Below are 14,890 nucleotides of genomic sequence, written 5' to 3'. Positions count from 1 at the left end.
TCATCACAGTTAACTATAATGACATATTTTTTGAAATATCTCATTTGAGCCTGGCATGGTTGCATATGCCTTTAATCCCAGCACTTGGAAGGCAGAGACAGGCAGATCTCTGAGTTCCAGGACAGCCAGGACTACACAGAGAAACCCTGTCTCAAAGAGAAAAAAAATTTTTCATTAGTGTGTACACACAATATATATAATACAATTTATTGTTATTATTATCATTATTATTATTATTATTTGAAGCAGATTTCACTTTGTAGACCAAACTGGCCTTAAACTCACAGAGATCTGCTTGCCTCTGCCTCCAGAGTGCTGGGATTAAAGGTGTGCACTACTATGCCTGGCTTGTATGTATACTTTTTAAAGATTATTTTTGTTTTTAATTATGTGTAGATGCACATGAGCGTAGGTGTCCACAGAGGACAGAGGAATTGAATCTCCCTAAAAGCTGTAGTTACAGAGGATTGCTACTTTTGCGGGTGCTGGGACTGAACTGAGATCCTCAGCAAGAGCAGTACATACTTTTGTTTTGTTTTGTTTTCTTCTTTTGTTTTTGTTTTTTTTCCAAGGCAAGGTTTCTCTGTGTAGCTTTGGTACCTGTCCTGGATCTTGCTCTGTAGATCAGGCTGGCCTCAAACTCACAGGGATCTGCCTAACTCTGCCTCCCGAGTGCTGGGATTAAAGGTGTGAGCCACATTGCCGGGCGCACGCCTTTAATCCCAGCACTCAGGAGGCAGAGCCAGGCGGATCTCTGTGAGTTCGAAGCCAGCCTGGACTACCAAGTGAGTTCCAGGAAAGGCGCAAAGCTTCACAGAGAAACCCTGTCTCAAAAAACCAAAAAAAAAAAAAAAAAAAAAAAAAAAAGGTGTGAGCCACCACCACCTGGCAAAAAGAAAACAGAAAACATACTTCTTAACCATTGAACCATTGCTTCTGCCCAAGGAAAAAATATGTGTTTTAAGATTGTGGGGGGGGGGTGGGGGGGGGAGGCTCTTGTTCGATAGCTCAGGCTTCCTAGACCAGTAACACTGGTTTGTAGTATTTCAGATTGTGATGAAGAGACGACTCAGTTGGTTATAGTGCCTGCTGCATACGCAGGAGGGTCTGAGTTCAGACTCGACTCCACGTTAAAAGCCAGAGGGTGATGGCACACTCCTGTAACCGCAGCACTAGAGCCTCGAAGTCAGTGCGTGTCAGGTCCATTGAGATTTGTCTTAAAAAGTGAAGGTTAAAAAGGGAAGAAATGAAAATTTGGAGTTTTGTTTGTTACCTTTGGAAAGGGGACTGGAGAGGTGACTCAGAGGTTAAAAACACTGTCTGCTTTCCCAGAGGACCCAAGTTAGATTCCCAGCACTCACATGATAGTTCCAGTTCTAGGGGATCCTTCACCCTTTGCTGGCCTCCAAGGGCACAGGTGCACATGGATTGCACAAAATACAGGCAAAACACTCATACAAAAATAATTGTTAGAAAAAAGTCTGGAGAGATTATCTGATCCAGAGTAAACATTGTACATAAAGGAAACTAAATTCTAGAAGTAAAATCTTGTCCTTGGATACAGAGTACACAATCAAGACAAGAAACTTTGTTTTGACTTAACAGTCTGGTTGAGATAAATCACTGTCTCTGTGGTTGCCAGCGGTTAGGAATTTCTTGACAGTAGAGAGTGCCTTAACTCATCTTCGTATAGTACCCTGAAGTAAGCATTTGTTGAATGAAAGGTCTCTGAGTGGAGGGAGGGATGTGGCTTTTGTACTGTGTTGAATGATTTTCAGGCATGTGATATGCATATGAACTGTTAGGTTTGATGTGGATTGGACACCCGAAGGAGGTAGTGAGAAAGGAACCTAGAAAGCCAGTTGCGTGTGCTCCGTAGTCCAGGTTTGCATAGGCTCTAGGAGTTAACCTCAGGTCCTTGTATGTGCGAGGCAAGCACAGGACTAAATGGCCAACAGTGACCCTTCTTCCTACACCCCAGTTGCTAATCCCTGCAGGTGTTGCCATACCTGGTTTATGCAGTGCAGGCGATGGAACCTAGGGCTCTGTGCATGCTAAACTAGACAAGCACTCAGCCAACTCAGCCCCAGTCCCATAGTGACCTTGTGTTTCCCCTTCCTTTCAGGATCTGACTGGCATAGAATCCATGGAGCAGTGTCGCCTTGCTTTGGAGCAGCATAACTGGAATATGGAGGTACGGGCACCCACCTACCACACTCACAGCAAAGTCCCACTGCTACAGCGCCTTCTCCCATTATGTTATATCAGAATTATAGCTTCTTTGTGTTTAAAATCCACGCGTAGAGGTATAGAAACTCTGAAAATAAAGAATCCCATTCATGTAGTGCCTCTGTCCTTATCCCTTCCTAGGAACAGGTGTTCTCACCACCATGCCTGTGGTGGTCATTACACTGCAGTGTTAGCTGCTTTGAAGTAGTTCTGCTAGAATGTGACTAGCATGGAAACCCCAGGACAACAGAATTCTCATTTTGGGTTCGTTAATTGCTCTGAGCATAAAACTTATATAGATTTTTTTTTTTTTTTTGAGACAGCGTTTTGTTTTGTTTTTGTAGCCCTGGCTGTCTTAGAACTCGCCCTGTAGACCAGGCTGACCTAGAATTCAGAGATCTGCCTGCCTCTGCTTCCTGAGTGCTGGGAGTAAAGGCATGCACCACCCCACCCCCACCTTTATGTTTAAATTCTTGATACTAGGCTGTGATGGTGCAGAGGCAGAGGAGGCAGAGGCAGACAGATCTCTGTGGATTCAAGGCCAGCCTGGTCTACCTGAACATGTTTCAGGATGGCCAGGGCTACACAGAGAAACCTTGGCAAAGAAAAGGGTAGATTCTTAATGGATATCTGCTGACCACTTCTAGCATATTAGCAGCTTATATATGCTGGCTGAAAGAGATCCTCTCTCAAAGAGAGTGGAAGGCACCTGTGGAAATACACAGAGGTCATCACCTGACCTCCGGCATGAGTGTGTGTGTACACAAAATTAAAAGTTTTATTTTTTTTCTATGGCGTAATTCAGTTTATCCTTTTCATATTAGTCTTTCATTTTACTTCATTTAGGTGTCTGGGTCTCTAATAATTTTCTCTTGACATCATAAATCTATGAGTATATTTTAAATTAAATATTCCAAACAAAAACAAATATACTTGGGGGAGGGGTGAACTAGGCATGGTAACACCTACATGTCAACACTTGGGAAGCTAAGGAAGAAGATCGGGAGTTGAAGCCCTGTTTGAAGTACATAGCAAAGCCTGTCTCAGAAGGAGGAAGAAGAAGGTAGGGCAGTCCTGTGCCTCCCTTTCATCTCCTAACCCTGAAGTGTTTTATGTAATACAGTTTCAAATTTCTGCTCATCAGATGTGGAAAAAACAGCTTATCTGTGAGTTGCTTGCATGTCCTCTCTTGCTCCCCATTTCCTTCTTTCTTGGGGTAAATTGCTGTTGACAGGTATGTGTTTACCAAAGATTGAATATTTTGTGAGCTAAAGATTTATATCTTTTTGTTTTGTTTTTGTTTTGGTTTTTCGAGATAGGGCTTCTCTATGTAGCTTTGGAGCCTGTCCTGGAACTCACTCTGTAGATCAGGCTGGCCTCAAACTCACAGAGATTCACCTGCCTCTGCCTCCCGGTTGCTGGGATTAAAGGTGTGTGCTCTCACTGCCTGGCTACATCCATGTTTTTTATTCCTTCATATTTGATGAGATTACTTTGCATAACTTAAATGTGACTGGAAAGGTTTATTTCCCAATGGTATTGTCTTGTCTTTTTCCAGTTACAGAAACAAAATATGCCTATGAAAGTTTAAACACAAAATTCTTACACTTTGTAGAGAAACCTGGGGACCAACCTCAGAAGGTAAAGCTTGGCAGCAAGCTCTTCTACCTGTTGGCTTAGTTAGTTTTTACTGCTGTGATAAAAAGACCATGATCAAAGTTTATTTCAGCTTACAGTCAATGCCACATCACAGTCCATCACTGAGGGACATCAGACCAAGAACTAAAGGCAGAAGCTGAAATAGAGTCTGTGAAGGAGTACTGCTTACTGGCTTGCTCCTCATACTTGCTCAGCCTGCTGTCCTGTATTATCCAGGACCACCTGCCCCGGGGTGGCATCACCCACAGTGAGTTGGGCCCACTCATATCAATCATTAGTCAAGAAAATGCAACACAAACTTGCCTATAAGCCAGTCTCATGGAGGCATCTTCTCTGTAGAGGTTCTCTCTTCCCAGATGAACCTAGCTTCTGCCAAGTTGACAAAAAGCTAATTAAGATACCCACTGAGCCAGCTTGCCAGACCTGAAAGATTATTCTTTGCCCACTGAGTATGATTTGACTGCCTGGAATTAATCAAACCATAAAGGTTAAGTTCTCTTCTCAAGTTTAGAAGACATAGCCCTCCCAAAGAGGACACCAACTGTGAGTTCAATGGAATTCCAAAATGATCCTCAGGCTTAATTCACTAGAAACACACTGAATTCACTTAGTTCAATAGAAACACACTGAAAACTGTTCCATAGTCCTGATAATAGTTTTTGATAGGATACTAATGTAGGTTAAAAACCAGCTAAGAGACTTCGAACAGGATTTCAAAGGCTTCCCACATAGGAAATTTGTATATCCATCTTCTGTGGAGTCAGGATGCATTACCTTGCTTATACAGATGGGTGACAGTATGCATAAGCTACTGACAGCCAGAGACATATACTTTTTTTTTTTTTTTTCTGGAGCTAGTGACCGAACCCAGGGCCTAGCGCTTGACTAGCAAGCGCTCTACCACTGAGCTAAATCCCCAACCCCCAGAGACATACACCTTAGTGAAGTGTCCAGAGTGGGTTTTGGTTTTTCAGGTTGTTGTTGTTGGTCTTCATTATCTAGGCATAATTGATTTGATTGGCTGCCCATATGGTAGAATGCAATCTCCAAGTTGACAGATACCCAGTTATCCAAAGTCCCCACCCTAAATCATATGACTGGTCTTTCTGACATTACCACATTTTCCCCTCAGATTATTTATTAGGTGGAGCAATCCCAGTAATAATAACAAAAGAGGTACTCCCATCAGGTAGAATAGGTCATTGAGGAGAAGCCAGACATCTCTTTGGGTATGGCCAATTTTGTCACAAAACTGAGACAGAAAACTTATTTTCAGAGACAGAATTTAGAGAATGAAGGGTTGTTTTTTGTTTTTTTTTTTTTCTCGAGACAAGGTTTCTCTGTGTAGCTTTGCGCCTTTCCTGGAACTCACTTTGGAGACCAGGCTGGCCTCGAACTCACAGAGATCCGCCTGCCTCAGCCTCCCGAGTGCTGGGATTAAAGGCGTGTGCCACCACCGCCCGGCGTTTTTGTTTTTTTAAACCTGAATATTCAGATTTTTTTTCTTGGTGAATTTGTTTTGTTTTGTTTTGTTTTTGAGATAGAATCTCTAGCCAAGGCTTGACTCAGACTCCCTATATAGCTCAAAATGACCACCAACTTTTGATCCTCCCTTCTCCACCTCCTGAGTTCTGGGACTAAAGCGATGGTTTATGCCTCATACATGCTAGCGCTCATCAACTGAGCTACATCCCAAGCCCTGAATATTCAGATTAAGTTGACCTTCCCTTCAAATTCCTCCTACTTTGAAGAATTTCTCACTTTTTTTTTTTAAACAAATCTGTTTCTTTACTAAAAAAATAAAATAAAATAAAAATAAATTTCAGGGCTGGAGAGATGGCTCAGCTGTTAATAGCACACTGGCTGTTCTTCCAGAGGACCCAGGTTCAGTTCCCAGCACCCACATGAAAGCTTACAACTGTCTGTAACTCCAGTTCCAGTGGAGTTACACCAATGTACAAAAAATAAAGTTAAATAAATTTAAAATTTTTTCAGATTAATTCTAAGCATTAAGTTTCCTTCAATTTTGCACATAAAGAATCTAAGGCTTGTGTTTTGTTGGTACTCATGGAAGAGCCACCCTTTCCTGGAGAGAGACTGAAGCGGGGGTGGGGGGAGTGGGGGGGGGTGGTACAGACTGGGAGGGGAGAATGGGGAGAGGCAGGCTGTGGCCGGGATGTGAAATAAATAGTTGAATTTTAAAGAACAAAGAGAAAGAATCTACGACTCGTAAGTTAGTCTCTTTCCGTGCTGTGGGGCTGTATTCAGACTATATTCTCTTTCCAAAACTGCCTGTCAGATACTGATGGTCAGTCCCGCCCACTGCACAACCCTGGAGGTGCTGTCCTACTGTATTCTGTGGACTGCCTTTCCTGGGGTTGTGTGGTAAAGCACGTTGTACTTTAGCCATTCTGAATAACACATATTAGTAATAATGTGCTTACTGTATAAATGTGGCTTCAGGACAAGTTGCCGATTCCACCGTGTAAGATTTCTCATTGCCCCATAGCATAGCAGGATAAAGGTCCCTTGACATGTACTCATCAAGTGACCTTTGTGTAGTTTTGAGACACCAAACAGTAATTTCCTCTTGGGTGGATTTGAGCATCACTGAAGTTCTGCGTTCTGTTTTCCTTCTCAGGCTGCAGTCCAGGACAGACTGAATGAGCAAGAGGGTGTACCGAGTGTTTTCAATCCACCTCCGTCCCGACCCCTACAGGTTAATACAGCTGATCACAGGATCTACAGCTATGTTGTCTCAAGACCACAACCAAGGGCAAGTTTTGTAGCTAGAATATCCCCCTTTTTAACGATTTCACCCATTTGGTTTTGTTATCTTCGTGCGATAGAGCAAAAGAAGTGTTGGCAGTATAAACTTGTTAGGTATGGGCCCTTGGAAGACTTAATGGGTTTATCAGTTTCCCTGGATCTTTTAATGAATTGCTATAGGAACTATTTTTCTGTTCTTTACTGAGAAAATATTTTCTGTACCTTGTCTTGAGCAACTTGCTTTTGAAATGTCTGCTGTAGGCTGAATAGAGCTGCTTCGAGCATATGTCTGTGCCCACATGCCTGCAGGAGCCCATGAAAGCCTGAAGAGGCACTGCATCCCTGGGGACTGGAAATGGGCCATTGTGAGCCACCATGTGGGTGCTGGGAACCAAACCTGGGTCCTTTGTAAGAGCAGTAAGTGCTCTTACCACCGAGCCATCTCTTCAGCCCCCCTTTCTGTGTGTGTGTATGTGTGTGTGTGTGTGTGTGTGTGTGTGTGTGTGTGTGTGTGTGTGTTGTTTTGTTTGGAGACATGATTTTACACTGTAGCCCAGATTGGCTGTCAACTCAGTCTAGCCTAGGCTGGACCGGAAATCATCATATAACCTGGGCTGGACAGGAGCTCACTAAATAACCCAGACTAGTTGTCAACTCACCACAGCCTTGGCTGAATTAGAACTCACTGTGTAGGACAGGCTGCCTCAAACCTTGGACATTCTTCATACCTCAGCCTTTGAGTTCTGGAATGGTTGCATGAACAACCTACCGTACCTGGCAACTTTCTACCATTAAATTGCAATCTGATAAGTTTTTTGTGACTTGAGTTTACTTGACTTCAGCTACTTTTAAGGAAATGCTTAGAGTCTTTGGGAATTCTGTGCCGCTGTTTTGAAGGACTGGTGGCATAGAGGTGGTGCACTTCAGAATGCACCATTTGACTGCTCCTAGGGTGTGTAGAGGTCCAGAAAGAACTAATTTACTGCTCCCTTCCTCCTCCTCTCCTCCTCCCCATTCATTCCCTTCCTTCCTTTCCTTCACTGCCTCTGCCTCCCCCCTCCCCCTTTCTTTCCTTTATAAACATTGTTGTATCACATTTTGTTAATTTGTATATGTGTGCATGTAGTCAGAGGACAGCCTGCATAGTCAGTTATCTCCTTCCACCATGTGGGTCACAGGGAGAGCAGACCCCTCTGCCTGTTGATCCACTTCCTCTCTTTTCGAGGCAGGATCTCAGTATGTAGTCCAGGTTATCATCGAACGAACTCTGGATCCTTTTGTCTTAGCTTTCCTATTTACAGTCTGATTTCTCATGATCTGTTTAAGGAAATTAGATAGATAACTGATCATGAACTCCAAAGAACTTTCTGGAGCTTATCTTATCCTTGAGTGATGATACTCATCCCTTGAACATCCATTTAGAATTTAAAAAGAAAAACAAAAAAAAAAACTTTTTAAGCACTTCAGTAAATCCTAGAACAATTAAAAGTACTCCATTATCATACCTTTTTTTGTTTATGTGTATGGAGTACTTTAATGTTGCAAAATGGCTTTAGACGGTGGTGCATGCCTGTGATCCTAGCCCTGGGGAGGCTGAGGGGGGAGGAGCTCTAGTTCAAGGACAGCCCAGCTCTGTTTATGAGACACTGCCACGGAGAAGAGGCGTGGCTACAGAGATGACTCAGCAGTCAGGAGTACTTGGCTGCTCTTCCAGAGGACCTAGGTTGGGTTCCCAGCACCCACATGGTGGCTCACACTTATCTGTAGCTCCAGTCACAAGGGGATCCAGTGCCCTCTTCCAGCCTCCACAACTCCCAGGCACACACATAATACACAGACATCATGTTGGCAAAACACCCATACACATAAAATTAAAATTAGAATTAAAAAAAGCAGGCAAACAAAGTGCTGAGGCAGGAGGATCACAAGTTTTGAGGATAGCCTGGGCAACGTAGTGCAGCCATGTCCCCAGATAAATGTGGAGCTTAATTACCCTTTTCTGTAGAGGATACACTTCCAGGGTAGAAACCCGAGACTCTGTACTGCTAAGCCTTTTTATTTAATGCTTTTTCCATCTTCACCAAGCATTTACTATCACTTTTGCTGTTGAAGGGGCAGCAGCAAAACCAGCACAGATTTCTCCTCCTTCACAATTTTATGAACAAAAGATTGGTTGTTATTGTAGATATTAGCAACCTCACCATATGGTTTCCTGGCTTAAGTCTTACCTGTTCACTTAAATGGGTCATTTTGTGATTTCCCTTTGCCATATCAGTTCCAGCTAATTATTTAGTTTTGTTGTTGTTGTCTTGAGACCAGGTCTCTTATGTAGCCTTACCTACCCTTGAACTTGCTGTGTACAGCAGGTTGCCTCAAACTCACAAAGATCCACCTGCCTCTGCCTCTCCAGAACAGGCATTAAAACCATGCACCACCATGTCTAGCAGGGGCCTTGTTTTTTTCTTTTTTTGTTTTTTGTTTTTTTCCAAGACAGGGTTTCTCTGTATAGTGTTACACCTTTCCTGGAACTCACTGTGTAGCTCAGGCTGGTCTTAAACTCACAGAGATCTGCCTGCCTCTGCCTCTGCTGGGATTAAAGGCATGCACCACCACCGCCCAGCACAGGGGCCGTTTTTTTTTTTTGTTTTTTTTTTTTTGGTTTTTTTTTTTTTTAAGTAAAATAAGGATTACTTGAACACAAGCAACACCTTGACACATCTGCTAACCAGGATGGCTACTAAGATTCTAATAGGCAGGTGTCATGTATGGAATGCTGGATGAAGAGATTCTTCCTGAGTGGGAAGTGAACAGCATGGCACACTATTTTACCACACTACTCAATTTGCAGTTTAACACTTACAAATTATTTAGTTTTTGAATTTTCCACTTATTATTTTCAGACCTCAGTTGTCTGAGGATAACTGAACTGTAGAAAAAAAAAGCCATAGATAAAGGGAAGAAAGACTAAGTAGATGAGTACAGGCTTGCCAAGTAAAGGCACCTGCTTGAAATACTAGCATTCAGCTGCCTCAAGCAGGCCAGCCTGGGCTACATACTGAGTTCTGGGACAGCCAGGACTATAGAGACAGCCTGTCTCAAACAAACAAACAAACAAGAAACTCCAAATTCCTGCAGCAATACATAACTCAAGGAATAGTTCTCTATATACCCGTTTCCTCAGCTTGAACTGGCTCACTTTGTGATTGAGACCCTGGTCCCCATTCAGCTTTAGAGCTCCCCCTGATGATACACAGGACATGTTGACACGGTGTGACAATAAGCCCTGTTTGTATATGACAGCAATAAGATAAGGTTAATTAATGTTATTACAAAGATTAGTAGCTATAAGGATTTATCCTTATGATAATAGACTTATACAGGTGTCCAAAGTAATAATAATCATCTCTCTTGATATTTCTGTGTGCCATATGTTGATGTTTAAATATAAAATGGAAAGAATGAATATTTATTACGTGGGGAGAAACTTGAAGTTGACGATGAATATAATAAGTAGTTGCTGGAGAATGTTATGGAGATTAAAGATAAAAATCCTGTGGAAAAAAGTAATAGTCTTAGATGAAATAATACCAAAAGCAGTAGCATCTAAGGCTGAGATTGCCAGGAAGAGGACACTGTATATTATAGAAAGAAGAGTCACCATAGTGGGGTCAGGGGCATGGAAATACAAACTACCCATCTTCTGAAGTGTTGGACATTAAGAGAATGAGGTCTCTAACTTTGTTTTTGGAATTTCAGGGGCTGCTTGGATGGGGTTATTACTTGATAATGCTTCCATTCCGGTTTACCTATTACACGATACTTGATATATTTAGGTATGTACCTCTGTGTTTATGTACTACCAGCAGCAGGGTGGGCTCTGAAACTTAGACTAAAGTAAGCTTGATGCTCAATCATTTGTTACTAGCCAGTTTGTTACCAGATTAAATATTCTTCCTGCACTCTCTTTTTGTATAGTAAAAAAAATGTTTTAAATTGTTACATAGTGGAAGGTGTTATAAATGGCTTTAAATTGGTCCTGGCTGTTGTTTGTAGGAGTCAAATTAATCTGCCTGTGTTTTTTGATCTTTCCCTCCCCCACCACGTTTGTCACCACTACATTCCCAAGTTAATCACCGTGCTCTTTCCTTTCTAACCACCATTGTCCATCTCCTAACTTCATACTCCAGGAACTTTTACCCTAAACCACTTCTTCTCTACCTCACTACAGTCCCAGAAGATTTTCTTGTTCTGAAACAACCCACTTTGCCATAGATTGTTGGCATCTTTCTAGGCAGTGTTTTGTACATTTCACTCTGCCCTGGCAATGCTTAGGTTGCCAACACTGGAACCCTTTTGTATATGTACCCATTTGTTTCATACCTTCACCATCAAGCTTTCTTTGTGTACCATTCAAAGAACTTACCATGGGAAGCTATAGTGTGTGTCCAGAGCTAGGAAATGTTGAGTGTGACCTGACTTCTGGCAGATCAGGCTTAGCACAGAATATGGTCTGGAGTTACACCCAGGCTTTGTCGGAGACTGAAATGTTCATTGGAGGCTAGGTGTGGTAGCACGCACCTATAATCCTATTGAGAATGAGGCAAGAGGATTTTGAGTTTGGAAAGGGATGGGGAGAGTATGAATGAATGAGTGTGATGTGCAGGCCAGCAGATGGAGCTGGAAGTACAGTGTGTACACAGTGCCCCTTCCAAATTCAGGGTAGCTTTTGCTCTGCTCTGAATAGCAGAGGCTGGAAGTAAGGACCCAGCCACTGCAGAAGTTCAGGGATTGGATAATTCTTTCCCCTTGGTCTCTTGTTTAATGGCATCCTTACTGTAGCAAAGAACACCCCACCCACCCATAGCCCTAGCTGTTCTAGAACTCTCTGTGTAGACCAGGCTGGCCTCAAGCTCAGAGGTCCGCCTGCCTCTGCCTCCCGAGTGCTGTGATTAAAGGCGTGCGCCACCACCACCTGGCTAGTGCAGACTTCTTAGTGGCTACTTGCTTTGTAGTTTTCCCATCTCTTTTATTCAGGAATGGGCATGTGGAACCATAAAATCTTTCAAAATCACAATGAAAACTGAGTCGACACATAGTTCTTAAATTAAGTTGGCTGTGGAAATACAGTGTAGTGAGAAACAGTAGACTTAAAGCCTTTACCACTTCCTAGAATTTGGACACTTAAAAAGAGATAACCCTAAATAATCTTTTCAGAAAAATAGTCAAAGTACTGGCCTTCTGAAACACTCGTAACTTCTTCCCTATATATAGAAGTAATGACATTTTATATCTTTAATTTTCTTGGAATGTTTGTATTGATGAATTTGGTTTAATGACTTAGGAAAAACTAAATATCATTGCATACATGTGGAGAATTTGTTGAAGTACTAATAGGCTCAAGAATTGGTAAAGAAAGTATCAGAGTGTAGTTATCTTTTCCTATGCTAAAAAATTCAAGTAAATATTGTTTGCTTTCCTTTGGAAAATATGCATGGCATGTTTTACTAATTTTAATGCAGTGGTGTCACCCAGGCAACTTAATGTGAAATGTCCTACTTCATCCTCTACCCCACTGCCTTCTATGGAAACCCAAAGCATAAAGAAGGGGTAAGGTGCAGTGTGATAGGATAGGCTCTTTGGGAATAGATGTATGGGCTCATTAGGCAATGCATCCTTGACTCTAAAGTCGCTAACAGTACCCCACACCTGGGTCAGTTTTATGGATGCCATCAGTGCAAACACAATGAAGCAAAGTTACCTGCCCCTCTGAAGAACAAGTAAGTTGTGACTAAGTTCAGGTTTGAAGTTCCTATTGATAACTTGAGTAACTTGAGAGTATGAGTTAAAAACAATCAGAATCCCAGAAGGACATAAAGGAGAGGAAGCTGTAAGACGGAGGATGCAGAAGGAGGTGTCTGCTCTAGAGCAGTGTTTGTCCTGTGTACTCTTTGACTAAGACACATTCCTTGTCTCCGTTGTTCAGTGTGGAAATCACTAACCACGTGTGTCTGTTGAGCACTTGAAACATGACAGGTGTGACTGAGGCACTGAATTTTAACTGTATTTAATTTAATGTATTTAAATTTATAGCCATAAGTAGTTAGTGGCTGCTATGGTAGACAGTGTCTAGGATTGTGATCTTCCTTACCCAGTCCTTCTAGCCCTGTTTTTCTGCAGAAAGCACTCAAGAAGGGTTAGGCCAGCATTGGAATGTTGTAGTCCTAGTGGTGTGCATTCTTCTTGAGCAGATAGTGGAACACTTGACAGCCCTGTGGCTTTTGAGCCAGGCTCTACACTCCGATTTGATGGCCCACTCACTGACCATTCACTTCCTTTGCTACCATGCCTCTGGCTCTGTTGTAAAAGTCTGTACAAACTGGCCCACTCCATATGCACTACAGGAAGCCAATTCATGTGATATTTATTCCTTCCTCCCCAGGTTTGCTCTTCGTTTTATACGGCCTGACCCTCGCAGCCGGGTCACTGACCCTGTTGGGGACATTGTTTCATTTATGCACTCTTTTGAAGAGAAATATGGGAGGGCACACCCTGTCTTCTACCAGGGAACGTACAGCCAGGTCAGTGCCACAAACCAAATAGATGCCAACTTAACAATATGATTCTGTCCTCAAAGGGAAGTGTAGTTTAGCTCTGATCATGTTGCTCTTATACTCAAAAGACTTAAATAGCTCTTCATTGGTTATAGGAGAATTTTTTTTTTTTTAAAGACAGGACCAAACCTTTTATCTAATCTAGGCCCTCCTTGATCTAATCCCAATCTTCTCTGATGTCTTTTTTGCATAACTTGTTTTCTCATGCCCTGGGTTCCAATCACACCCTTCCCTGAACACTTCCCTACCTCAGTGCCTTGCTTATTGCTGTTCCTTTCACCTGGAATGTCCTTCTAACACTGTGACTGACGGGCATCTTGCCCATCCTTCAGACCAGCTCATGCCATCCTCCCTAACCAGTCCACTTGTTCCCTGTCTTGCCCTACCTTGCTTTCTAAAGTCCTGACCTTCCCTTTTGTTTCCTATTCCTCTATTTTTAAATTTATAGCAATTTTACATTCCTCCTTATAGTGATTTGTGTTCATGTGTTTGCTCTGTTATCAGACTGTACCTTGAAGGCAAAACCTGAATTTGTTTTTATCCTTTATAGAATTGAATAGAATTTAGACCATAGGTTCAAGGTGGCTTATTTCACTCAAACTAAGCCACAAAAACCTTTCAGTTGTCACCTTTCAGGGGGAAAACTGGGTGACAGGCATATATAGCTTGTCAGAGAAAAATAATCAACACCATGGACATAGTTAAAAGATGATTCTATTCAGGAGTGTCCAGGATTTCTGATTCTTGCTGGGAGAAGGCAGGGGTTCACCTTGCTTCTGCTTTTCCCCCCACATCTGCTTTTTCTCACAGTTGGTCTTCTTGGTGGCTGCTGCTATCCCCCTCAGTAAACATTACATGCCTGCTGTACAGAATTCAGACACCCTGCTCAGGGCTGCAGATAACAGGGATGAGGGAGAGAAGCACTTCTTTGTATGATTTTGAGGGTAGACTACCATTAGAGTGGAAGTTACTCAGGAATATACTGTGTGTGATACACGATTCGTGGACACTTGCTTTGTCTTAGAAGATCTTCTGAACCCTGTGCTCTTTAGAATGCCTTTGGGTGCCCTGATCCTTCATTCCTGGTTCCTACTGGATCCAACTGATTTTTGTAGCTATTTTTTTTTATTAACAAGAACTTCAGAGTTGCAAAGTAGCTTTCACACAGTCACAGTCTCCTGTTTTTGTCTTTAAACCATGGGCAGCTGACTTTCTCTGACTTGTTTGTGTTACCTTGTCTACTCTGACGTGCCTGATGCAGTGTAAATTCTAACAACACTAAAACCTTTTTCATCAAAGCTTGTCGGCTTGAACTTGTTATAGGGAGAAAAGTGCCAGGGTGGGTGTAAAGGTAGAAGCCTCAGAAGTGCTTAACTTCCTGCTTTCCTTCCCCCTCATCCCTCCCCCTTCTTCCTGGTTGCTGTTGTTGATAATACATAGTTATATCCTTTGGACCATTAGCCTAAATAGAAGTTCAGGATCTTAATAGTGAGCGGTGACCTTGTCTCTCTCAGGCACTTAACGATGCCAAGCGGGAACTTCGATTCCTTTTGGTTTATCTTCATGGAGATGACCACCAGGACTCCGATGAGTTCTGTCGGTAAGTAAATGAGTCATTTTCT

At 42.4% G+C, this 14,890-nt stretch overlaps 1 protein-coding gene across 3 annotated transcripts in view; it reads left to right on the top strand.

Moving 5' to 3' along the window:
- The window catches only part of Faf2 (Fas associated factor family member 2), a 42,210-nt gene that overhangs the window by 17,299 nt on the left and 10,021 nt on the right, over positions 1-14,890 (top strand). For 2 of the 3 annotated variants that reach the window (XM_059262912.1, XM_059262914.1), the window contains 5 exons: positions 2,126-2,194; positions 6,530-6,664; positions 10,414-10,490; positions 13,097-13,235; positions 14,783-14,868. In XM_059262912.1, the coding sequence (XP_059118895.1) occupies positions 2,126-2,194; positions 6,530-6,664; positions 10,414-10,490; positions 13,097-13,235; positions 14,783-14,868 (506 nt within the window). The remainder of the gene's footprint in view (positions 1-2,125; positions 2,195-6,529; positions 6,665-10,413; positions 10,491-13,096; positions 13,236-14,782; positions 14,869-14,890) is intronic. The other variant, XM_059262913.1, reaches the window with a different exon arrangement.

The sequence above is a fragment of the Peromyscus eremicus genome, chromosome 5, assembly GCF_949786415.1.
Source record: "Peromyscus eremicus chromosome 5, PerEre_H2_v1, whole genome shotgun sequence".
NCBI classification, from domain to species: domain Eukaryota; kingdom Metazoa; phylum Chordata; class Mammalia; order Rodentia; family Cricetidae; genus Peromyscus; species Peromyscus eremicus.
This window is presented reverse-complemented; position numbering and strand designations above follow the sequence as displayed.